This window comes from Scyliorhinus canicula, chromosome 18 (assembly GCF_902713615.1).
Source record: "Scyliorhinus canicula chromosome 18, sScyCan1.1, whole genome shotgun sequence".
NCBI lineage: Eukaryota > Metazoa > Chordata > Chondrichthyes > Carcharhiniformes > Scyliorhinidae > Scyliorhinus > Scyliorhinus canicula.
Genome location: NC_052163.1, coordinates 116,006,023 through 116,031,366, shown reverse-complemented (window position 1 = coordinate 116,031,366; position 25,344 = coordinate 116,006,023). Strand labels below are relative to the sequence as shown.

Sequence of the window (25,344 nt, the reverse complement as noted above, 5' to 3'; positions counted from 1 at the left end):
GCATGTGCCCTCTGAATTGACCGGGCAAGACACCCAGTTGTGATCAAGGATGTACAATAAACACTGGGCTTGCCAGCGAAGCCCGCATGCCATGAATGAATAAAACAAACAAATCTTCCTTTGACCTGGTGATACTTGACTGGAAACCATTGCAGTCATGAGATGGAGAGGTATCTGGAAAAAAATCCACTTTTATTATATTAAAAAGATAAACTTCTAAATGTCTTGTTTACATTTTGGAGATCTGCAAGCAACCAACTCCCAAACAAACCGCGGACTGACTGGCGCAGTTTAGTCCGATGCCAGCCCCAGTTTAAAGAGCAGTTTTCCGTAACAGTTACAATTACATTAGTGACCAGTCCACCAGTTTGGTTGCCATTCATTTCATTAGAAACCATCTCCAGCTGTTTCCTGTGATTTTTGTAGGCCTGTAGCGTGTCGACTTCATCTTGCATATCAGATAGGGTACAGTAGGCCTCAAAAGCCTCCACTGCTCTCGATGCAGAGTTCAGGTAGGTTGTGAGGTAAAAGGACAGCCTTGACTAGTTTTTACTTACTGGCCCTGCTGATCCAAGGCTGGTTCCATTGCTTTGTGCCTTTTGTTCACTCCTTGTTGCTCTGAAGCAGCTTCAGCACATGGTTTTCAATAGCTTGTTGGACTAAAATACAAATAATTAATGTGAAATGGAAGTTTTTTAAAACACGCACAAGAACACTAATTATCCTGGGATGTGCTCAGTCCTTTACAGTGTGCAAGACAATAGATTTTTGAACACAAAATCGAGGGATGGGTTGGGAACGTGGAGCTTAATGGATGACAGAGCGAGCTCAAGCAGCCAAATGGTGTACTCCTGCTCCTATTTCTTGCATTACATTTTTGCTTTAACTTCTCCCGCCTTCCCTCCTCCCTTCCTTAGAATATTGACACCAAGAAAACAAGTAGGCCATTCAGACCCTCGAGATTCAATTAGATCTGTCTTAACTACATTCACCTGTCTTGCTTCCATAATCATTAATACCCTTGTCAATGTTTTGACATTTTCCAATTGACCCCTGGCCACAACAGCACGTTGGGGGAGGAGAGTTTTGGCCAAGCGAGCAACATATGCTCACATTGGACTCCAGTCTCTGTGTTGCCCTCGGGGGATTCACATAAATCATCAAATTCATTATGTGTAAATCTTAGCATTTGATGCCAGTTATTCAATTATGACCACCTCAGCTTAGCCTTAAATTGCCCACATCACTTTCAAAACTGGATAGCAACCAGTTGAAGAGGCCCTGGTTGATTCTCTCCTCGTTTTGTTTGGCCTTGACCTATTAGTTATGTTAGAATCCCAGACAAGAACCCAAATATTTTCAATTTTGTAAAACCGAGGAACTGTTACTGCACCCCAGGAGTGATAACACTGACCCATAGGTATCTTTTATGTTAAAACAAAAGTTAATTTAAGCATAGAAAATTAACCACATTAGCAACAAAGAAATAGCTTTATGGTTAACATTTATACAGTTCTTAAGTGAAAGAGTAAACCTTGACTTACTTCCTAAATGTGCCGCTGTTTCCAATTAAACAAACCAATATATTTCAAATACCACTCATGCATAAAGTTAACAACCAGGGTTCTACTTGCTTTCCTCTGTGCAGAATCTTTGGAGAGAGAACCATTCAGAAGCAAACTAAACACTCCTGTTCAGATGAGAGTTCTAGGACCAACTGACTTTTCAGACAGCCCTGGCTTCTCCCATTAACTACATCATTGTACCCAAAGCATAAGGCATTATTTTGTCTCTTGACTTGTTTAGCCAGGACCAAACACAATACCCCTCAAATTATCTACACCCCAGGGGTCCTTCAAATGTAAACAATATTCCATTAGCCAGATATCTGTAAACAAATAAATAGTTCTCGAGATCTATTAGCAGAACACTTCACCTTCACCTACAAATCAATGATAACTTCATTTTAACGACATCTTAATCACAGATCCAGCAGTCATACTGTCTGTATGTATCTTAACTCAGGTTTTAATAACATTACTGAAACCATTTAAAATACGACAATTTCTTAAATTCATCACAGTTATCACTTGAGCCATTAGTGGGGCGTGTCCCAGTTGAAAGAAAAGTAGGGAAACCCTGAAACTATCAGATCAAACCACCACAAATGTAGTCTCTAGCTGCAAGACAATGGGTGACTGCATGTAGAACATGAGTTTGGGTCTTCCAGAAGAGAGGGAAGAAAATTGAGTAGGGAAAAAGAGGATGTCATGGAACTAAAAGGAATGATGAAAACTTGCCTTTTTTATAGCCCAGAGCTACAGCCAGATCCATAGGACTGTAACCGGAGTCTGCCTCCATTGTTAAATCTGCACCTTTGGCTGTTGAAAAAGAGAAACTGCCATTAAACTCAAGAGCTAAATAAATCTGCACTTTTGGCATAAGACCCACGAGGAGTAAGTTTGCTGAAGTCTATTTGTTTTGGCACAATGGTTAGCACTGATGCCTCATAGCGCCACACACCCGGGTTCAATTCTGGTCTTGGGTGACTGGAGTTAGCACTTTCTCCCTGTGCCTGCGTGGATTTCCTCCAGGTGCTCCAGTATCCATCCACAGTCCAAAAATGTGCAGGTTAGGTGGATTGGCCATGCTAAATTGTCCCTTAGTGTCCAGGGATGTGTAGATTATGTGGGGTGGGCCTAGGCAGGGAGCTCTTTCAGACTCGATGGGCTGAATGGCTTCCTTCTGCGCTATGGAAATTGTATAATTCTGTTCAGGATGAATTTATCAAATTAAGATTCTGAAGGGAATTGACATTAATTTCTATGCTGAAGGGTTTAAATACAAAGTGTGGTAGCGTTATGGAATATATTACCAGGGATCTTGATTGAAGCGGGGCAGGATAAAAAGGATCAGGAGAAAGTTAGAAACCAACGAGAAAATGCTGGAAAATCTCAGTAGGTCTGGCAGCATCTGTAGGGAGAGAAAAGAGCTAACGTTAAGTCCGGATCTAAGCTTTGACAAAGAGTCATCTGGACTTGAAACGTTAGCTCTTTTCTCTCCCTACAGATGTTGCCAGATCAGCTGAGATTTTCCAGCATTTTCTCGTTGGTTTCAGATTCCAGTATCCGCAGTAATTTGCTTTTATCGAGGAGAAAGTTTGATGTGTTTCTGGAGAAACATATTGAGGGACCTGGGGAGCGACTCCCTCCATAAATCACGACTAGTACAAAACTCTACAACACATCCTGTCCAACATATTCAATTCAAAAGCCTTGTCCTTTATGGCCTCCCCCACGCTGTAAAAACAGCCTTTCCCTTCCTAAAGTACCGTTGTCAACTCTACTCAGATGTATTTCTGGAGGTGTCACCACATTACCCCGGAGAAGGCCATTTGGCCCCTTGAGCCTGTTCCACCATTTGATAAGATCATAGCTGATCCGATTTTGGCCTCAACGTCATTGTCCCAGTTGCTCCCCATAACCCTCAACTCTCTCGCTGATCAAAAATCTATTTAACTCAGCCTCCACTCCTCTCTGTGGAAACATCCTGTCATTCTCCAACCTGTTAAGTCCCCTCAGAAGCTTATACAATTCAATAAGATCACCTCTAATTCTTCGAAGTTCCAATGGATGTAGGCCTTCACGTACCCAAATCCTTCTGTGGATTCTCATGCCTCTTGACAACCTGCCTTTAACGGCCCTGCCCCCACACTCCTTCAATTGGTTGTCTAATGTCCATCCTCACAGTGCCTCGCCTTCCCATGGCCAATGAGAAAGTGAATAGACTCTTCCTTAGCCAAATGACTGACAGTCAAGAAACATACAAATAGGCATTTTTCTGACATTAATTTTAAAAAACAAATACCCCTCTGATTTTTTTTCTTCTGGGTCTTGCTCAGAGCGGTGACCAACAGATGAATTGGAAATTCCAAGACAACCCAGAGTTCCCTTTCCCAAACACTCCCTTCCTCCAAATCCAGGCTTCTCTGCCTGCACTTACCCTTTTCCTTTCCCCACCCATGTGTGACAAGCTTCAAGCACCTTGGACTGACCCTCTGGCTCTCATTGCGTACATGGTCCTGAAAATGAGTCCTTTTCAAGTAAATACATAGAACATAGAACAGTACAGCACAGAACAGGCCCTTCGGCCCTCAATGTTGTGCCGAGCCATGATCACCCCACTCAAACCCACGTATCCACACTATACCCGTAACCCAACAACCCCCCCCTTAACCTTACTTTTATTAGGACACTACGGGCAATTTATCATGGCCAATCCACCTAACCCGCACATCTTTGGACTGTGGGAGGAAACCGGAGCACCCGGAGGAAACCCACGCACACAGGGGGAGGACGTGCAGACTCCACACAGACAGTGACCCAGCCGGGAATCGAACCTGGGACCCTGGAGCTGTGAAGCATTTATGCTAACCACCATGCTACCCTGCTGCCCATGTTTCCTGTTGCTTTTTAAAAGTTACCATGAAATCAGATTCCATCATCCTTTCAGTTAGAATGTTACAGATCATAACAATCCTCCCACTGAAGGCATTGCTCCACATTACCCAGCTATCTGACATCTTTGACCTCTGTTTCTCCCTACTTGGTCTGGTGGAACCTCTCATAATTTTGAATATCTCTAACAGGTCAAATTTTAACCTTCTCTGCTCTAAGAACAATCTCAGCATCTCTAAACTCTTCATGTAACTGAACTCCATGCGAGTAAACTTCCTCTGTACCCTCTCCTGGGCTTTGAAATGTGGTCCCCAGAATTGTACACAATACTCCAGCTGGGGCCCCAACAGAGGCTTTGGAAAGGTTTAGTATGACTTCCTGGTTTTTATATATAATGCTCCTATTTCCAAAGCCAAGGATACACTTTCTTTACAGACATTTATTTGATTATCAATTGGGCCGGCCACCTTCGAGGATTCTCTCTGCTCTTGCGCGCGTGCGCACACCCCCGCACCCCATAAAATTGTACAATTAGACTATATTGTCCTTGTCGTTTCTCCTGAATCAAGTCCCACTCCAGGGCTTGAACACGAAAGTCAAGGTTGATACTCCAGTACAGTGCTGAGGGAGAACTACCCTGTCAAAGGTGCCATCTCTTGGATGAGATGTTAAACCGAGCCCCTATCTGCTTGGTCGGGTGGACATAGAAAATCCCACAGTCCTATTTCAAAGAAGAACAACCTTTGGTGTCTTGGCCAATATATATCCTTCAATCAAAATCACCAAAAGCAGATTATCGGATCATTACCACTTCACGTTGTTGTATGCGAGAGCTTGCTGCAGTGCGCAAATTGGCTGCCATGTTTCCGAAATGACAAGACTGACCACACTTCAAAAGAAAAAGTACTTCATTGGCTGTAAAGCACTTTGAGGTGTCCAGGTGAGATTTTCCAGTCATGAAAAGTACTATATAAACGGAAGTCTTTTATTAAAAAGTGTATCCATTCATTCTTATCTGCCCAGTTCAGCAGGATGTCCATGACATCCTGAAGTCTGCTACTACCCCGTTCGCTATTTTCTACGTTGCCAAGTTTGTATCATCCGCAGGCTTTGAAACTGCATTATCTAACCTGACAACATCTGTTGCTGCCATTAGCTGCAATTACTTTTGAAGTCCCATCTCTGTTTTCTCTGCAGCCACTTTGCACTCAAAGATTCCACAAACAGTAACGAAATGAAGGACGGTTTCAGCTGCTTTTTTTTTGGTGATGTTTCCTGCGGGAGGAATGTTGGTCAGGACTCTGGAATAACTTCTTCTCTAAGCACTTCAGCCTGTGGCTTTACAAAGTTCAGTTGCCCCCAACACCTCTCTGTCACTCACCAATTCAGACTTACCCAGCAGAGCTTCCACACACGTCACATGATTTCCGTGCACTGCGTACAGCAAGGGAGTTCCTCCATTCTAGGAAAAGCACACAATAGCTTATTACAGGCTCAGTACAGTGCAGTCCAAGGTGACACACAACTAATCCTTTATTGCAAAATTATGATCCAATCGGTCATCATCGGTGGATATAAAGGGCAGCTAGTTAAGCATGTGAGAGAGCAAGGAATGAAAGGAAATGGAATTAGGTAAAGGGTGGCAGGAGGCTCATATAAAGCACAAAAACCAGAATAGACTAATTGGGACAAATGGCCTGTTCCTGTAATGTAATTCTATGTGTTATATCTGACTATGTCTGGTATGCAAATACTTTGGCACTTTTCCTCAATTTGTCCGTGTAACACAGCAATAAATGAATTAACTAGTATGAGCTGATTCCGTTTTAATTTAACAGGGAGAATAGCGACAGGACTTAAAAATTAGAATAATTGTAAATTAAATATGCAAAGCCCAAAGATAAAGGTGTCACATTTAACAGTCTTTGTTGCTAAAATGTAGAATCCCACAACAACAGTTTCTTCGCACACCTCCGCACACACGGCAAATGCATAAAAATCAGGCAGTCTAGTAGCTCATGCATAACCGTACCCAGTCATAAATGTTGACATCCACTCCATGGTCAAGGAGTAACAGGACAATGTCGGTGTATCCCTGGATGCTAGCCAGTGACAGCGTGCTCTCCCGCTCCTTCGCCAGAGTGTGTGGGTCAGCACCCTGTGAGGACAGTAAGTTGAGCTTATATGAAAGTTTCAAGTAAACCATTTCATGCAAGACATTCTGCTTATTCATATGGAATAGTTATGTGTTCTGATTCTAATTGTTCTCACCTTGATCTACAGTTTCATTCGGCACTGGCAGTGTCCTGGGGTCTCACCCTATTGGCTATTCTCTGAGTGTCAACCTAAATGGTTATTCAACTGTGCATGTCTGTATTGACTCTCACAAACCTCTACACATGTGCATGGAGAGCATCCTAGCCGGCATTACAGCTTGGTATGGCAACTGCTTGGTCCAAGATCACAATAAACTGCAGAGTGTGGTGAACTCAGCCCAACTCACCACACAAGCTTGCCACCCTCACATTGATTCTGTATACACCTCCCGCTGCATCAGAAAGGCAGACAGCATTATCAGAGACCCCTCCCACCTAGGCATTGCCTTCTTCCAGACCTTGCCATCAGGCAGAAGGGACAGAAGTCTGAAGATCTGCACATCCAGACATAGGAACAGCTTCTTCCCCACAGCTACAACACTCCTCAACGACTCCCCCTCGGCTGATCTGTTCCCGGTAAGAACACTATTCACGACGCCCTATGCTGCACTTGCTCATGTATTTGCTTTGTTTGGCCCCTTGTTCCGCACTGTAACCAATCACTGTTTGTCGATGTACCATTTGTCAATGTACTCTTGATTATTTTTTCGTCTACTGTGTACGTTCCCGCGGCCGCAGAAAAATACTTTTTACTGTACTTCGGTATATGTGACAATAAATCAAATCAAAGCAGTGCTTCACTATCAAACATGATCCTGTCCCACGGTTTTCCCAGATAATCTGTCCAGCAGGGCTCATTTAATTATTAATTATTATTAATGGTCACTTTGCACTGGTTTAGCTCAGTTGGCTGGACAGCTGGTTTGTGATGCAGAGCGAGGCCAACAGCGCAGGTTCATTTCCCGTACCGGCTGAGGTTATTCATGAAGGCTCCGTCTTCTTAACCTTGCCCCTCGTCTGAGGTGCGGTGACCCTCAGGTTAAATCATCACCAGTCAGCTCTCCGCCTCAAAGGGGAAAGCAGCCTATGGTCATCTGGGACTATGGTGACTATCATCATTTATCATTATTTATAGTAATTAATCATTATGCTCACTATACATTAATGCTCGGGTCAATTGCGTTGCTCCTTGTGTGGTTGCTGGACTATGATGAGTCCGGGATCTTGGTCTGAGCGGTTCAGTAGTATACTGTGTGCTGGTATTAGGCAGTGCACTGTTAGCTGAACCAACAAAGGCAGTTTAATTATATTTGATTGGCTGCATGATGGACAGGAGTGACACATAGATGATCCTGAGATCTTAGTCTTGACCGTGGGGGTAGCACCAAGCATTGGGTGGGCTAGAGTCCACAGGAAGGGTGTTCTAACCACTTTTTCCTGACCTGCAACTATTTAAAAGTGACACTTGCCTGAAATGGAAGGTGTTCAGTTCTTCAATAGCAACAATTTGTATTTAAATAGTGTCACATGCGAGTGTCCCTTTAAGAAAGGTTTTCTCTTACCACGTGACTTGAAACACGGCTTCAGTGATGTCATTTGTGGGTGGAGCTGGACTGTGGCTGTCAGGTGAGGGGGGTTTACGTTTTTGAGTTTCAGTTTTGGTTTGTTGCTCAGGACTGCAGAAGAGAAGCAGTGTTTTCCTGTTTTCATTTTAAAACTGTACCAGGGAACTGAAAGCACATTGGGTGTGGCAAACTGCCTTGGTAACTTTAAAGATAGAGTTGCTTTCCGGAAGGAGTTTTGAATCTGCTGGTTGGAACTGGATCAAAATCTCAGGGAAAGGACCAGTCCCATTCAAGTGAGATTACAGTGTGCTGGGCCACACCGTTGAAAGGGGTTTTGGTTTATTGGATTTTGCACTGAACAAAGAACAAAGAAAAGTACAGCACAGGAACAGGCCCTTCGGCCCTCCAAGCCTGTGCCGACCATGCTACCCATCTAAACTAAAATCTTCGATATTTCCGGGGTCTGTATCCCTCTATTCCCATCCTATTCATATATTTGTCAAGATGCCCCTTAAATGTCACTATCGTCCCTGCTTCCACCACCTCCTCCGGCAGCGAGTTCCAGGCACCCACTACCCTCTGTGTAAAAAAACTTGCCTCGTACATCTCCTCTAAACCTTGCCCCTCGCACCTTAAACCTATGCCCCCTAGTAATTGACCCCTCTACCCTGTGAAAAAGCCTCTGACTATCCACTCTGTCTATGCCCCTCATAATTTTGTAGACTTCTATCAGGTCGCCCCTCAACCTCCGTCATTCCAGTGAGAACAAACCGAGTTTATTCAACTTCTCATATAGCTAATGCCCTCCTCCATCCCAGCCAACATCCTGGTAAATCTCTTCTGCACCCTCTCTGAAGCCTCCACATCCTTTTGGTAGTGTGGCGACCAGAATTGAACACTATACTCCAAGTGTGGCCTAACGGTTACTAAGGGGGATTCATTAAGAGTTATATACAAAGCGTACTATAGCTGTTTTCATGTTTGTAATTGATAACAAATTCTTGTGTTTTATATAGAACATAGAACAGTACAGCACAGAACAGGCCCTTCGGCCCTCAATGTTGTGCCGAGCCATGATCACCCTACTCAAACCCACGTATCCACCCTATACCCGTAACCCAACAACCCCCCCCCCTTAACCTTACATTTATTAGGACACTACGGGCAATTTAGCATGGCCAATCCACCTCACCCGCACATCTTTGGACTGTGGGAGGAAACCGGAGCACCCGGAGGAAACCCACGCACACAGGGGGAGGACGTGCAGACTCCACACAGACAGTGACCCAGCCGGGAATCGAACCTGGGACCCTGGAGCTGTGAAGCATTTATGCTAACCACCATGCTACCCTGCTGCCCATATATGTTAACTACATTCTTATAATAAACATTGTTTTGATAAAAGCACCGAGGAAGTCTGATAAGTATCCTGAAGCGAAGGCTCTGGTGCTCATCCTATCCAAATTCAACATAAAAGTTATAGGTCAGGTGAACTTCATAATACACTTTGCATTTTGTAAGCCCTGGCCCATAACAGATGCACCTCTAAGATAGTGAAAGGTGCCAAGTTGCTTTGCAGGAGCATTGTCAAATACGTTTTGACACCGAGTCACATACAGAGGTTTCAGGGCAGAGGTTTTAAGCAGTGTTTTAAAGGAGGTGGAAAGATTTAGATTGAGAATTCCAGAGCCTAAAGCCTTGGCAACTGACGGCACAGCTGCCAATAGTAAAATTCAGGATACTCAAATATTGGAGCGCAAAGATTTCATGCAGTTGTAAGGCTGAAGGACTGAGATGGGGAGGGGTTGGGTAGGGCAGTGTTAGACCATGGAAGAATTTAAAAACAAGTAAGAATTTTAAAATTGAGGCATTTCTTATCCGAGAGTCAGTGGGCGCGATTCTCCCAAAGGGAGACAAAGTGCCGACACCGGAGTGAAAACCAGAATGTTTCACTCCGGCTTCAGAGGCCGCTCCTCGCCCCCTACTCTCCCACCCCCAGGGGGATAGGAGCGGCAGCGCGTCAATCTCGGGCGCCTAAATGACGTCACCCGCGCATGTGCAGATTGGCCGGCGCCAACCCACGCATGCGCGGTTGCCGTCTTCCCCTCCGCTGCCCCGCAAGACATGTCGGAGTGATGTTGGGGCGGCGGAGGGAAAAGTGTGCGTCTTTCAGAGACGCTGGCCTGACGATCGGTGGGCACCGATCGCGGGCCAGACCCCTCCTGAGCACCCTCCTGGTGCTCGATTCTCCCTCCACCCCCCATAGGCCCCACACGCAGCGGTCGCGCGCTGTTCACGCCGGCAGCGACCAGGTGTGGTTGGCGGCGGCGTGAACCGGTCATATTAGGCAGGACGCTCGGCCCATCCGGGCCGGAGAATCGCCACTCGACTGAAGCAGCGATTCTCCGAGTGGCCTGTCGCAAAACGCGACACGCCATTTTGGGGAGGGTGGGTGAATCGCATGCGGGTGCCAGAGCGGCATGGCGTGATTCGCCCGGCACTCCCACGATTCTCCCACCCGGCGTGGGGTCGGAGAATCGCACCCAGTGTCTCAAACTAATGAGCACTACATTTCACAAAACAATTTTTTAAGTAGCCCCGATATTGCAAATACCTGCACCTCCTGAATAAATGGATGAAGTTGACTTGAAAGCAGCATAGTAAAGAAACAAATAACTTTCCCTTAGTCTCACCATCTCGAGCAAAAACTTCACAACAGCTATTTCCCCAAACGCTGCCGCCCACATTAATGGTGTAAAGCCTCGTTCGTCCGGCACATTGAGCAATGAACTCCCTGTAAAATGGAAAAAAGCACATTTTAACAGCATTTTAAGGAAGATAAGAAATAAGCCTGAACTGTCAGGCCCATCGAATTTGTCCACATCATTGTCTTCACCATGATGTTGCACGCAAGCAGCACTTATGATTGGACCTTTGCATAAGAACTATTTGCCACTGAGATTACAAAGAGAGAGAGAAAGTGTAACAGCACGTAGCACAGTGGTTAGCACCATTATTTCACGGCGCCAGGGTCCCAGGTTCAACTCCCGGCTTGGGTCACTGTCTGTGCAGAGTCTGCACATTCTCCCCATGTCTGCATGGGTTTCCTCCGGGTGCTCCGGTTTCCTCCCACAAGTCCCGAAAGACGTGCTGTTAGGTAATTTGGACATTCTGAATTCTCCCTCCGTGTACCCGATCAGGTACCGGAATGTGGCGACAAGGGAATTTTCACAGTAATTTCATTGCAGTGTTGATGTAAGCCTACTTGTGACAATAAAGATTATTATTGTATGTACATAGATTTAGGGATAGGAGTAGGCCATTCAGCCCCTTGGGTTTGTTCCGCCATTCAATTAGATCATGGCTGATTTGTATTTCAGCTCCATTAACCAACCTTTGCTTCTGTTGCTAAGATATTGGAGTAGGTCATGAGTTCCTTGGAGTCTGCTCGCCATTCATGAGATCATGGCTGAACTTCTATTTCAAATCAATTTTCCCACCCTATCCCCTATTCCTAAGTGTGTAAAAAATCTTATCCATCTCAGTGTTCAATATTTTCAACAACTGAGCATCTGGAGTAGAGAATTGCCAATGGTTCATAATCTTCAGAGTGGAGACATTTCTCTTCATCTCAGTCCGAATGCCCAGTTCCTTATCCTAGACTGTGACCCACTCCCCAGCTCTCCAGCCAGATCAAATGGCCTTTCAGCATCGAGCCTATCAAGCCTTCTAGAAAATGTTGGGCTGGATTCTGTCCCACACTGGAGTGGCTACGGTGGCATTTTACGACCGAAATTCTGCCGCAAAACGGCCACCGATTCCCTGTTTTGCTGGGGGCTAGCATGCCAGTAGCATAGAGCACCCGGCTCGAGTTGCCAATACAGCCCAGAGAATTGCCGGGCCCGTGGCTGCGCATGCCCATGCACACAGTGGCGGCCTGCAGCGGCCGTGCCATGCAACATGGTGCCGGGTGCTCACGGACCCAGCCTGTGAAATAGTGCCCCCTCTTTGGCCAGCTCGTGAGCCCCGGACCAACCCCCAGCTGTGCCCCAGCCCTTGTCAAAGTCCCCCGTGCCCGCAGATCGGCCCTCCCCCGACTGTCAGCACTGGACTGAGTCTACAGCCACACACCAAGTTCCCGATGGATGATACCACACGCGGCTGATGCTGTCGGGAACTCGGCAGGTCGGGGGAAGAGCATCGGGGGGGGGGGGGGGGGGGGGGGGGGGGGGGCGCCGCCACGATTTGATCGTAAACGGGTATTCTGCAGCCAGCAACCGGAGAATCCTGCCCGTTACGTTTCAATGAAATCACATCAACTCCAGAGACTATAGAAAGCAACGGATCAGTGACAGGTTAATACACGCTTGAATTGGGTAGGATAGAGTAACAATTTTGTTGTTGGACTAGTAAATCTGAGGCCTGGTCTAATAATCCAGCGAATGGGATTCTTCAGATCCCAACAGGGTAGTTTACTGAAAAAAACTAAGTATTGAGTTCGTATCAGTAAAAGTGATCATAAATTTGGCAAATTATTATGTCCCCTGGACATTAACCTGGGCCTTTAGATTACTAGTTCAGTAGCATTGCCATTACTCCACTGCCCCCCCCTGCTATTGTCCAGCTATATTTCCCTTGCTCACCTGGTTGAAGATGTGACATGAGTTTCACCAGGTCCCCCTGAGCCGCCAGCTGATGAATTGATAGTGCTGTAAAGGGAGCAAGAAAAACATTTCATAATATCGTAGAATTTACAGTGCAGAAGGAGGCCATTCGGCCCATCGAGTCTGCACCGGTCCTTACAAAGAGCATCCTACTCAAGCCCATGTATCTACCCTATCCCCGTAACCCAGTAACCCCCACTTAACCTTTTTGGACACTAAGGTGCAATTTAGCATGGCCAATCCACCTAACCCGCATATCTTTGGACTGCGGGAGGAAACCGGAACACACGGAGGAAACCCACACAGACACATAGAGAACGTGCAGGGAATCGAAACTGGGACCCTGGAGCTGTCAAGCAACTGTGTTAACCACTGTGCTACCATGCTGCCCTTTGTCACGTTGTCATGTGGTGAGTGATAATTTGTCATGTTGAGTACAAAATGTCTAGTGGAAGAACTGCGCGTGTTTCCAAATCGTATAAATGGATCCGAATTCTTCTCCACTGGAACTTTCTTCTCTCGGATTCAAGTAGGAGTTCTTCCCAGAACGTTAACTCGGGTCTCTGATGGCTGTAGCTCAGAAGGTCGAAAAATTCAAGTTGCGCTGCAGAGACTCGAGGACAAAAATCTACACCCAATGCAGTCCTGAGGGAGTGCTGCACTGTCAGAGGTGCTGTCTTTTGAATAAGGTGTTTAACCGAGACCCTATCTGCTTTCTTGGGTGGATGGTTTTTTTGTTTGTTGATGGGACGTGGGCATCGCAGGCTGTGCCAGCATTTATTACCCATCCCTAATTTCCATTAAGGGGGCAGTTAAGGGTCAACCACATTGCTGTGGGTCTGGAGTCACATGTCGGCCAGAACAGGTGTGGATGGCAGATTTCCTTCCCTAAAGGAAGGTGAACCAGATGGATTTTTACGACAATCGACAATGGTTTCATGGTCATCATTAGACTTTAATGCTTCTCCACTGGAGGCACATGGGGTTGGTTTAGCTCAGTGTGCTAGACAGCTAGTTTGCAGAACAAGGCTAGCAGCGCTGGTTCAATTCCCATACCTGCTTACCCGAACAGGCGCCGGAATATGGCGACTAGGGGCCTTTCACAGTAAATTCATACTTGTGACAATAAAAGGTTATTATTAATAATTCCAGAATTTTTTTTTAAATTTAGGGTACCCAATTCATTTTTTCCAATTAAGGGGCTATTTAGCGTAGCCAATCCACCTACCCTGCACATCTTTGTGTTGTGGGGAGGATGTGCAAATTCCACACGGACAGTAACCCAGAGCCAGGATCGAACCTGGGACCTCGGCGCCGCGAGGCAGCTGTGTTAACCACTATGCCACCATGCTGCCCTATTAATTCCAGATTTTTATTGAATTCAAATTTCACGATCCGCAGTGACAGGATTTGAACCTGCATCGCCAGAGCATTACTCTGGGTCTCGGGTTTACTAGTCCAGCGACTATACCACTACGCCACCGCCTGCCCAAAGATCTGATGGCACTATTTTGAAGAAGAGCAGGGGAGTTACACTTGGTGTCTTGGATAATGTTTGTCCCTGAACCAACATCAGGACAGAAAAGACATTATAGTATTTTACAGTGCAGAAGGAGGCCATTCGGCCCATCGAGTCTGCACCGGCTCTTGGAAAGAGCACCCTACCCAAGCCCACACCTCCAAGCTATCCCAGTAACCCCACCCAACACTAAGGGCAATTTTGGACACTAAGGGGAATTTATCATGGCCAATCCACCTAACCTGCACATCTTTGACTGTGGGAGGAAACCGGAGCACATGGAGGAAACCCACGTACACACGGGGAGAACGTGCAGACTCCGCACAGACAGACATTACATTGCTGTATGTGGGAGCTGGCAGTGTGCAAATTAGTCGCTATGTTTCATACATTATAACAGTGACAACATTCAAAACAAATACTAAAAGCCAGGGTACCCACTGTCTATGTTTGCTGGGGGTGATGAGATCTCATTCCCTCGTTGTCTGTTTGTGAGCGTCGTGGCGTACTTGTATGCGGGGTTGGCTTTCTCCGGTAGCGAAAGCGGTTCTGGGGAACGAGAAACCATCCATAAGAGTTATATTGCAATATAAGATGATCAGAAATAGGAGCAGGAGTAGGCCATACAGCCCCTCAAGGCTGCTCCGCCATTCAGTGCAATCATGGCTTATTGTTTACCTCAACTAATTTTCCTGCCTTCTCATCATATCCCTAGCTTCCCTTAGATTCCAAAACTCTATCAATCTCTGTCTTAAATACACTCAATGACTGAATATCCAATGTTCTTGGGGTAGAAAATGCCACCGACTCACAATCCCGAGTGAAGAAATTTCGCCTCATCTCAGTCCTAAATGGCTGACCCCTTATCCTGGAACTATGATCCCTAGTTCTACATTCTCGAACCAGGGAAAACATCCTCTCAGCATCTATACTGTCAAGCTTTCTAAAAATGTTGAACCTTTCAATGAGACCACCTCTCATTCTTCTACACTCCAGAGAATATAGGCGTAGTCTATTCACAGGACAAACTTCTCATTCGAGGAATCTCTTCCCTGTTCTTCTCCTGTGTGAGGGAGGGGATTGGGGTAGCACCTTCCAGTATCAATCCTCGCACCGCGCAGGACATAGCTCTAAATGTGTGAGCTTGGACTAGTGAACATCAGTCGGATATTCAATGACGGAGAACATCGCAGCCAACTGGGTTTTGTCCTTAACCAAATCAATCCAAAAGCACCTTCCAGAATGGTACGAAATCGAGTACCGGAAACAGTATTGGTTACCTTCTGGTCAAAACATCTGCTTGATAGTGATGGTACTCCATTGATAGATTCTCCCATTGGACAGATGGCTAGATGCCTGAGTATGGAGGCCTGCAACGCCTCTGCAGATCCTGACATATTCCTGTCATTCACATTTGGAATTGAATGGGATCAGGGTTTATAGCCAACCTGATTGCCATATACTGGAAATGTCATGGTGTCACTGGGTGCAGACACAAAATTACCAAAACGTTCCTGCTTCAAAGTTACTCAGAACTTGCTCACTGTTGATTATTGCAAGAGAGATTCAATTGTTTACTCATTCAAAAAAAAAACCCTCGTTATCGCCTGTGGCAACAGTCAACATAAATTATTTTCAGGTTTTGGGTGTTAATTTTGACTTGAGACAATAGTTTAAAATGGGTAATACCAAATCAACCACCCATTAATACATCTCTCAGATCTTCCCTCTCCCATTGATATTAAGGGAATGAATAGCAGAAGAGATTTTAGTGTGGTTGATTCACTACAACACACAGGCTGTCCAAATCCACTGCTATCTCTCTGACCCATCCCAGGATTCCATTTTTTAGGTTAATTACTCTTTGCTTCAAGACTTCATTGTAAATCAGCGTTTCACTAGTTTGAACCTGTGGTTCCTTTCGGTGAAGAGTTCGATCTGAAGTACTGTTCAAGATTTACCATTTCCACTCATTTAATACCAAGCTCATTGCGGTAACATGATCTGAACACATTCTTCCAGAGTTTTGCATCACACAAACAGACCATTCAGTCCAATTGTTTTTTGCCAATATTTATGCTTCACACAAGTCTCCTACCTTTTTTCATCTCACCCCTATCAGCATATCCTTCTGTTCCTTTCTCAGTATTCATCCAGCTTCACCTTCAATGCATCTACACTGTTGACCTCAACCACTCCCTGTGGTAGCATTCTAAACTTCCTCTGGGTAGGGAAGTTTCTCCAGAATTCCCTATTGGATTTATTAGTGACTATGTTTATTTCTGCCTCCCTAGTTTCAGTCTTGCCTGTCAGTCTTCTCTCCCTCTTACCCTCTCAAATCTGTAAGTCTTCAGCACCATCGAATCACCCCTCAGCCTTCTTTTTTCTATGGAAAAATGCACCGGTCTGTTTTATCTTTCCTGATACCCCCTTAGTCTGGTATTTAAACCTGAATAGCCCCAGTTCCCCTCATCAATTCCCGGAGCACTAAGGGTGGGTTACAAGACTCCACTTATAATGGACATTGGCTTTCTCCAAGGAGATTTCCTCGTGGCTTACCATTCGACAGTGTAGAGACTGCTTCCAGGTCAGGTGTCAACTGAACCTTCTCCTGGTCTTGAGTGCTTCCAATGTTAAGTGTTATAATCTGCTGCGACTGATCAATCACCTGCAGCGTCGCGCTCGTTATCTGGATTATGTTCCTTGGTGCAACCTCTGGTTCTTTCGTTCTGGTTTTATTGGGAGAAGTATTCTGGCTCCAATGTTGGTCTCCATTATTGCGTGGCAGAGGTTCATTATGTAGTTCTTTCCTCCCAATACCTTCCGCAACTCTTTTGGTTCCATCACCACCTTGGTGGTCGCTTCTTTCCTCTTCTTCCATTTTGCTGTGTACCGTCTGAAATGGTAGCATGGAAGCAAGAATCTATAGAGACATATCGCAAAACCCTCTGGTAAAAGGGTATTATTCCTACATTTGGGTGATCAGCAAGTATTTGAGATCCCCCCCCCCCCACACACAATTGTTTTCAGAGTTATTGTCATCATTGAACCTCCAGATCACGCACGCATATCATAAATTAAATTGAAAGTACCTCCTTCATGTGTCCACTGTGCTTCAGTGGTAGCTGTCTTGCCTCTGAGCCAGAAGATTGTGGCTTCAAAACCAACTCCAGAGATTTGTATTTATATGATGTCTTTCACAAAGACAGGCCGTCTCAAAGCACTTTACAGCCAATGAAGTACTTTTGAATGTAATCACTGTTGAAATATAGGAATTTAAGCACATAAACGTCAGCACAAAGTCTAAGTTAACATTCCCAGTGCAATACTGGGGGAGTGCCACACTGTCACAGGTACGGTGCTGTCTTTCAGGTGAGACATTAAACACAGAGCTACTGTCTACCCCTCTCTAGTGGGTGTCAAAGAGCCCACAGCACTGTTACAAAGAAGAGAAGGGATGTTCTCCCCAGTGCCCTGATCAATATTTATTCCTCACCCAACATCACTAAAACAAATGATCTGGTCATTATCACATTGCTGTTTAGGAGAGCTTGCTGTGTCCAAATTGGGGCAGGTTTAGCACAGGGCTAAATAGCTGGCTTTTAAAGCAGGCCAGCAGCGTGGGTTCAATTCCCGTACCAGCCTCCCCTAACAGGTGGCGGAATGTGGCGACTAGGGGCTTTTCACAGTAACTTCATTTGAAGCCTACTTGTGACAATAAGCGATTTTCATTTCATTTCAAATTGCTGACTACATTTCCTACATTACATCTGTGACTCCACTTCAAACAGAAATTCATTGGTGAAACACTTTGGGGTGGTCTGAGGTTGTGAAAGGCACTATAAAAATGCAACTCTTTAACTATACCCAGCGTGTGTTTTCACCATTGTCTATGGCATTTATGCAGCTCAAGAGTCCAAACAAAGGTCCCTTCCAAATGTATTATGAATTGTCACATCCAGAAGACATGAAAGATATCATAAACTGTTTAAAATCAAACTTTACTTTCTGCTTATTCAAAAATGGGCAATGCTGGACCAGAACAAAAGGCTGCTGCAGGTCACATGATTTGCCAGTGAGCTACAGTTCTGTAAAGTTCCAACAGTAAGGGCAGCATGGTGGCCTAGTGGTTAGCACAACCGCCTCACGGCGCTGAGGTCCCAGGTTCGATCCCGGCTCTGGGTCACTGTCCGTGTGGAGTTTGCACATTCTCCCCGTGTCTGCATGGGTTTCGCCCCCACAACCCAAAAATGTGCAGAGTAGGTGGATTGGCCACGCTAAATTGCCCCTTAATAGAAAAAATAATTGGGTAATCTAAATTTTTTTTTTTTTTAAAGTTCCAACAGTAATTACAGGACAACGCTTAACCCTCAACCTTGTGGGATCTCACACCTGCCATTGTGTGGACCCATTACAATCAACAAAACAAGAGAGCACCAAGCGGTCTGTCTCCCCAGCCTGGACTTATAACAGAGGGCCATCAAAATTTGTCATACCTGCGGAGGCACGAACAGCCACTATCTATTTCCACTATCTATTTATTTCCTCAGGAAACTAAGGAAATTCGGCATGTCCACATTAACCCTTACCAGCTTTTACAGATGGACCGTAGAAAGCATCCTATCGGGCTGCATCACAGCCTGGTATGGCAACTGCTCAGCCCAGGACCGCAAGAAACTTCAGAGAGTCGTGAATACCGCCCAGTCCATCACAAGAAACTGCCTCCCATCCATTGACTCCATCTACACCTCCCGCTGCCGGGGGAAAGCAGGCAGCATAATCAAAGATCCCTCCCACCCGGCTTACTCACTCTTCCAACTTCTTCCATTGGGCAGGAGATACAGAAGTCTGAGAACACGCACGAACAGACTCAAAAACAGCTTCTTCCCCACTATAACCAGACTCCTAAATGACCCTCTTATTGACTGACCTCATTAACACAACACCCTGTATGCTTCAACCAATGCCAATGCTTATGTAGTTACATTGTCCAAAGATGTGCGGGTTAGGTGGATTGGCCATGCTAAATTGCCCGTAGTGTCCTAATAAAAGTAAGGTTGGGTTGGGGGGGGGGGGTTGTTGGGTTATGGGTATCGGGTGGATACGTGGGTTTGAGTAGGGTGATCATGGCTCGGCACAACATTGAGGGCCGAAGGGCCTGTTCTGTGCTGTACTGTTCTATGTTCTATTGTATATCTTGTTTTGCCCTATTATGTATTTTATTTTATTCTCTTTTCTTGCCATGTACTTAATGATCTGTTGAGCTGCTCGCAGAAAAATACTTTTCACTGTACCTTGGGACACGTGACAATAAACAAATCCAATCCAATCCAAAAGTGAACAATGGATTTTAACCAGAGGTAAGTGATTGTTACCCTGACATATCAAGGGCAACTCCTCATGATCCTTTGGTTTTGGAAGATTTAATAACTCCCAGGCCAGTCTGCTGTTAAGCATCCAGCCCTTCAACATCAAAGTCAGACTCAAGTCTAAACCTCCTTGAAGCCTGGTTCTGTAGCAGATTCCTGCCATCGGCTTTAGGGTGAACCAAGTCCCTGTGTACCGACCTCATCTAGCTGCGTCTTCACCAATGTTAAAGGAATTCGACAATTCCTACTTTTAGCTGGCCGTTCCGCCTGAACCTGAACTCCGATGTGAAGAAACCCTCACCAAACACTGACATTCTGGACACTAACATTCTTGTAAATTAACATTCCTATCTTTGGTTCTTTTAAATTATTCTTAGTTGCAATATTCTCTTCTTTCCTAGTTCCTTGTTGTGTGCTTGTGGAAGTAGTTTTAATAACCATCCCCCGGATTTAGCCCTGTGCTAAATCAACCCTAACCCTAATAAACAATACTTCTGATTTAACCTAAATTTTCTGCAAGTCAACTTAAATTTTACTTCACAGAGGGTTTTGGACAATATGCTGCAGCCTATTTCAAAACTTAAAAACACCTTTAAACAAGAACATAGAACATAGAGTGCAGAAGGGGGCCATTCGGCCCATCGAGTCTGCACTGGCCCACTTAAGCCCTCACTTCCACCCTATCCCCCTAACCCAATAACCCCATCTAACCTTTTTGGTCACTAAGGGCAATTTATCACGGCCAACCCACCTAACCTGCACATCTTTGTACTGTGGGAGGAAACTGGAGCACCCGGAGGAAACCCACGCAGACACGGGGAAACCATGCAGACTCCGCACAGACAGTGACCCAGCGGGGAATCGAACCTCGGACCCTGGCGCTGTGAAGCCACAGTGCTATCCACTTGTGCTACCATGCAGCCCACTTTGCTTATGGACAGACGGCAAGAAAAAATTAAGGTTTTCAGTTTGCCTCTCTTCCCTTTCCGTAACAGAATCCTTGCCATTGTTTTTATTCTTCCCACCTTCTTCCCACCTTTGGTCTCCTTATTTGAAAACAGATACAATTATGTTCGAGACAGTTCAGAGAAGGTTCACTTGACAAAGGGTTCACTTTATGAAGAAAGGTTGAACGAGTTGGGCCTTTCCCCTTGGAGTTTAGAACAATGAGGTGTTTTTTTGAAGCATATAAAATAATGAGTAGAGTTAATAGAGTCTTCTTCGAAGGCTGTCCCTCAGGGTCAAGGATGACTTGTTTCCACTCCGGGGAGGTGGGTTCTTTGGTGGCTGAATAGTCCAATCCTGGAACCGCAGACTCTGCCACAGGTTTGGCAGGTGGTGTTTAGTTTAGGGGCTGGTTTAGCACAGGGCTAAATCGCTGGCTTTGAAAGCAGACCAAGGCAGGCCAGCAGCACGGTTCAATTCCCGTACCAGCCTCCCCAAACAGGCACCGGAATGTGACGACTAGGGGCTTTTCACAGTAACTTCATTTGAAGCCTACTTGTGACAATAAGCAATTTCATTTCATTGATGAGGTGTGTCGGTGGGACGCTGTGGATTCTGCGTTCTCGTTCCACTGTTTATGCTTGGCCCCCGGGTGCTCCACCCTGTGCCGCTCAAGATGATTGGCCGTTTCGTGGATGCTTTTCCTCCAGTTTGTGCGTTCTAAGGCAGGCGATTTCCACATATCGATGGGGATGTTGCATTTATTTACGGAGGCTTTCTGGGTGTCCTTGTAGCGATCCTCTCTTGAAGAGAGTCACAATTAAAGCGTCTCTGAATCACCCGGTATTCTCTCTTCCTTCCAGATAAGGGTGATGAGGTTGTGGATTCTTGTTGTGCCTCTCCGCCGCATTTTAATACTTCTGCGGGGATTCCATCTGCGCCAGAGGCCTTGTTGTTTTTCAGCTACTGATGGGTTTTGCGACCTCATGGCGAGCTGGGGTTACCCTGAGATTGTGGCAGGTAGCCTGCTGTGGGATGGTGTCAAGGGCACTTGTGCCGAAGTCTGTGTCCTGGTTGAGGAGGTCCTTTAAGTGCTCTTTCCAGCGGGTGTTCACTACCTTTCTGCCTTTGATGAGCGCCTCTCCGCTTTTGGCTCTCAGTGGTGTGGGTCCCTGCGTACTCGGACCGTAGATGGCTTTAACTGTGCTGAAGAAGCCGCACACGTCGTGGTTGTCAGGGAATTGCTGAGTCTCCTGCACTCTTTCCACCCACCATCTGTTCTTTAGGTGACAAATTATTTGTTATACTCGGCCTTCAATTGCCTGTGGGCTCATTTCCTCTCACTCGGGTTTTGGAGGAGTTGCCAGTTCAGGAACGCTTTGCTCTTGTGGTCAAGCAGATCCTGGATTTCCTGATCATTCTCGTCGAAACAGTCCTAGGTGTTTCCTGGTTTACAGCCCACGCATCTCCTGGCAGGTGCTGATTATGGCGGTTTTTAAGGCGGATCTGTGGACGTTCTGTGGCTCTGACTCGGTGGTTGTCACAAGGTTAGCTATGAGGCACCAACTGAGTAGCTCTTTTTTCTCAGGTTCTTTGTGTCCAGCAACATCGAATCTCCTGCGGCAGAGTTTTTTCTGTCTCTGCCGGCTTGGGGCCAGGGTGATGGTAGAGCAGATTAGTCAGTGGTCAGTCAGCAGCTCCGGTCGTGGTGTGGCGTGGTGGTGTTGCCATGAGGTCTGCTGCTTGTCCCTCTGGTGGAACGAGGTGTTTGTAATGACCAAGTCATGTTCTAAACGTTTTGGCAGGAGGGCTCGGTTGGCATTTGTATTTCCTACGCCTTCACTGCCTAACAGGCCTTTCCAAAGGTTTGCTCCTTCCCGACTCTAGCATTGAAGTCACCGAGGAAAATCAGCTTGTCCCCTTTTGGGATGCTGGTCAGCGATTTGTCGAGGCTGGAGCAGAATGCCTTTTTTGTCTCGTCCGTTGCATCTAGAGTAGGGGTGTAGACACTGACAGCTGATGTGCTGCTTCTGGGGCAGGGTGAGCTTTTAGGGTTATGAGGTGCTCACTCACCCCACAGCGGGGTTCGTGGAGACATTTGACCTGTTTGTTTTTTAAGCAAAGCCAACCCCATCGAGACAACGTTCTTCTTCTGGTTTGCCTTTCCAAACGGTGCATCCGCCATCTTGTTCTATAAGTTGGCTTCTCCTGCCAGTCGCGTCTCGCTCGGGGTGGCGATGTCAATGTTGTGGTGCCAGAGTTCCTGGGCTATGATGGCGGTGCGACATTCATTTCTGTTGCTGTTGGGATGCTGACGTCCCAGGTCCCGAAATTCATTTGGATGGGTGGGGTGGGGTTGGAGTGGAAGATGCCTGCGCGTGGATTCTTTTACTGTGGGGTGGTCATTGCACACCAACCAGCACACGGTCCCAGTGAAGCGAGGTCTTGGCCGAGTGGCAGGGAATTGTGAGACGCATGGAGACCAAGGTTCACTGTCGGATGCAAACACTCATCAACCACCGAACATCTGCCTCATTGTCAATGACGTCACTTTTCCCTCCAATTCGTGCCTTGCATTCTCACCCCTGCTAGCACGACTCTACTCACCCGCTGCTGCTCCTCTCGCCCCTGCTTGCACACAAAGAGCGAGTACCTCGTTCCACTTTCCTGTGACATCACTTTCAAGCCGTTCTCCCTTTCTCCTTTGGGCAATAGGGTAGAAAATAGGACGATGTTTCCTCTTGTGGGAGAGACTAGAACTATGGGATACATTTTAAAAGTATGGCGTACCCCTTTTAATTAGGAGAATGTTTCTGAGGGTCATGAGTATGTGGGATTTTCTTTCCCAGAAAGCAGTGGAGGCTGGGTCATTGAATTTATCCAAAGCTGAGTTAAATAGATGTTTGACGAACAAGAGGAGTCAAGGGTTAGCGGGATAGACAGGAAAGTGGATGGAGTCGAGACCACAACCGAATCAGCCATGATCATATCAAAAAGCAGAGCAGGCTCAAAGGGCCGAATGGCCTCCTCCTGCTCCTAAGTCCCAAGTTCCCCACACATACAGCAGCTTAAGAAATTCATCATCTTTTACCTGGTGGCTAAGTACTTCTTCCTAGATTAACTCAATCAGCTGTGTTTACATCTCTGCAGTTCTTGCAGTTGGTCCATTTGGACAGAGGGACTGTGTTAAACAAGTAAAGTGACGCAGAAATGTTTATGAAACATATTATGGAGCTTAGGGATGAGGCAACAATGCACAATCACCAATGGTGAAGTGATTAAATTCAGGGGATGCTCAAGAGACCAGAGTTAGAAGAGCTCTGGATATTTTTGGGGGTGTTCGTTGGGCTGGAGAAAATTAGAGATAGGGAGGGAGCAAGTAGGAATTTTAACACGAGGACCAGAGAACACTTTTCATACCTCTTAAGGCTGAAAAACCTCAACATAGTTTAAATTGTTTATGACCATTATCCTGACTTGTGACATTTTGTCAATGCTATCAGAGCTAGAAATGCCTTTCAAAACATGTTTCCAGCAGCTTTCTACTCAATAATTGCAGGCTGATGAATCTCAAGAACACAGAATAATGCAGACGTAAATCTCAACCGAGTTGTAACTATTCTGAACATGCAAACTATTTGGCAACTGCAGAAACTCAAAATGAATCTCTGAATTCTAAAAATACCGTTTCTCAGTACAATATTCCAAATACATTCAATCCTTTCCCCAATATTGCTCCAATTCAGGCACTTTAAAAAATATATTTTTCAAACGCATGCACAATACCTTGGAGTAAACGGAATCTTTCCAATCAACAACAAAATGTATTGATATAATGCAATGTCTGAACAGTCTGTTCATGCACAGTAGTAATCAGTTCCATACCAAAAGTGAAAGTAGATTGAAATATCCCACAATGCAATTGAAAAGATTTTAATGTGTGTATTTTCTTGTAGAATTAGCAATGTCATTTTCTACAATTTAGTCCCCTCCACAAACACACCTTCCCACTGATAAGGGGCACAAGCCCCTTTTCACCCCCCTCCCCGTGCTAGCCCGCCTCCTCTCCCCCGGGGGGGGCACCAGCCATGAATGACAGCAGGGGGAACCAATCGACATCAAGCCCCTGTGCTGCATCCAATACAAATCAAGCAGAGGAGGCACCTTAAGAATAGTTTGAGTGATGATTTAAAGTCGGATCTGATCTCCAGTGTGAAGCTGCCAGTGGCTAACTTCTAAAAGCAAGTTTTTATAGCATGCAAATATACGAAGAAACACACTCATGAAAATCAATCTTGCAAATGTGTCAAAGGGATTTGAGGGTTTTTTTTGTAAACCGGACCTGGGAGCTGCCAATCAGACGCAACCAATGCCAACATTGCGGGGGAACAGCAATAAAGCGCTTGTTTCCTAATTATTTCAACAACTGTCTTCAACCCAACTATCAGAGTAATTTATCAGAAATAATTGTTTGTCAACATGTAGATATTTTAAAGTTCGGCCTGTTTCGTTTGACTTGCGTGACATTAATAATTATGTTCGCCGTCCCCCTGCTCTTTTACCGTTTGGTTGATCCAGGCAGGGGGAAGTGGGAGCGCGGCCTGGTAGGCTGTCCGGCTGACCAATGGGCGACCACGGCCGGGAGTGCCTGTGGTCCGATTGGGTGCTG

At 45.8% G+C, this 25,344-nt stretch overlaps 1 protein-coding gene across 8 annotated transcripts; it reads right to left on the bottom strand.

Annotated features, from left to right (window-relative positions):
* Nucleotides 1–171: 171 nt before the first annotated feature.
* rfxank (regulatory factor X-associated ankyrin-containing protein) lies at nt 172–24,674 on the bottom strand. 8 transcript variants are annotated; one of them, XM_038776784.1, is made up of 10 exons: nt 24,462–24,658; nt 17,454–17,619; nt 16,921–17,309; nt 14,803–14,910; nt 12,822–12,887; nt 10,872–10,972; nt 6,490–6,615; nt 5,853–5,919; nt 2,301–2,381; nt 172–659 (listed from the first exon to the last, which is right to left on the bottom strand). In XM_038776784.1, exons 3-10 carry the CDS (start codon nt 17,270–17,272, stop codon nt 604–606), a joined length of 957 nt encoding a protein of 318 aa, XP_038632712.1. In that variant the 5' UTR covers nt 17,273–17,309; nt 17,454–17,619; nt 24,462–24,658; the 3' UTR covers nt 172–603. The 8 variants fall into 8 exon arrangements, 7 of the variants coding, with proteins under 7 accessions (XP_038632712.1, XP_038632710.1, XP_038632713.1 ...); XM_038776782.1 differs by having other exon boundaries at nt 16,921–17,284; XM_038776785.1 differs by having other exon boundaries at nt 16,921–17,257.
* Nucleotides 24,675–25,344: the final 670 nt, after the last annotated feature.

What these genes read in the sequence shown, in the direction of transcription:
- rfxank (XM_038776780.1), bottom strand. Translation starts at nt 24,536, where the DNA reads ATGAACAGACTGTTCAGACATTGCATTATATCAATACATTTTGTTGTT. An exon ending in AGTCTCTACACTGTCGAATG is followed by an intron (nt 14,911 to 16,920) that starts GTAAGCCACGAG and finishes CTCGTTCCCCAG; the next exon opens with AACCGCTTTCGCTACCGGAG. An exon ending in ACCCCCAGCAAACATAGACA is followed by an intron (nt 12,888 to 14,802) that starts GTGGGTACCCTG and finishes CTCCCTTTACAG; the next exon opens with CACTATCAATTCATCAGCTG.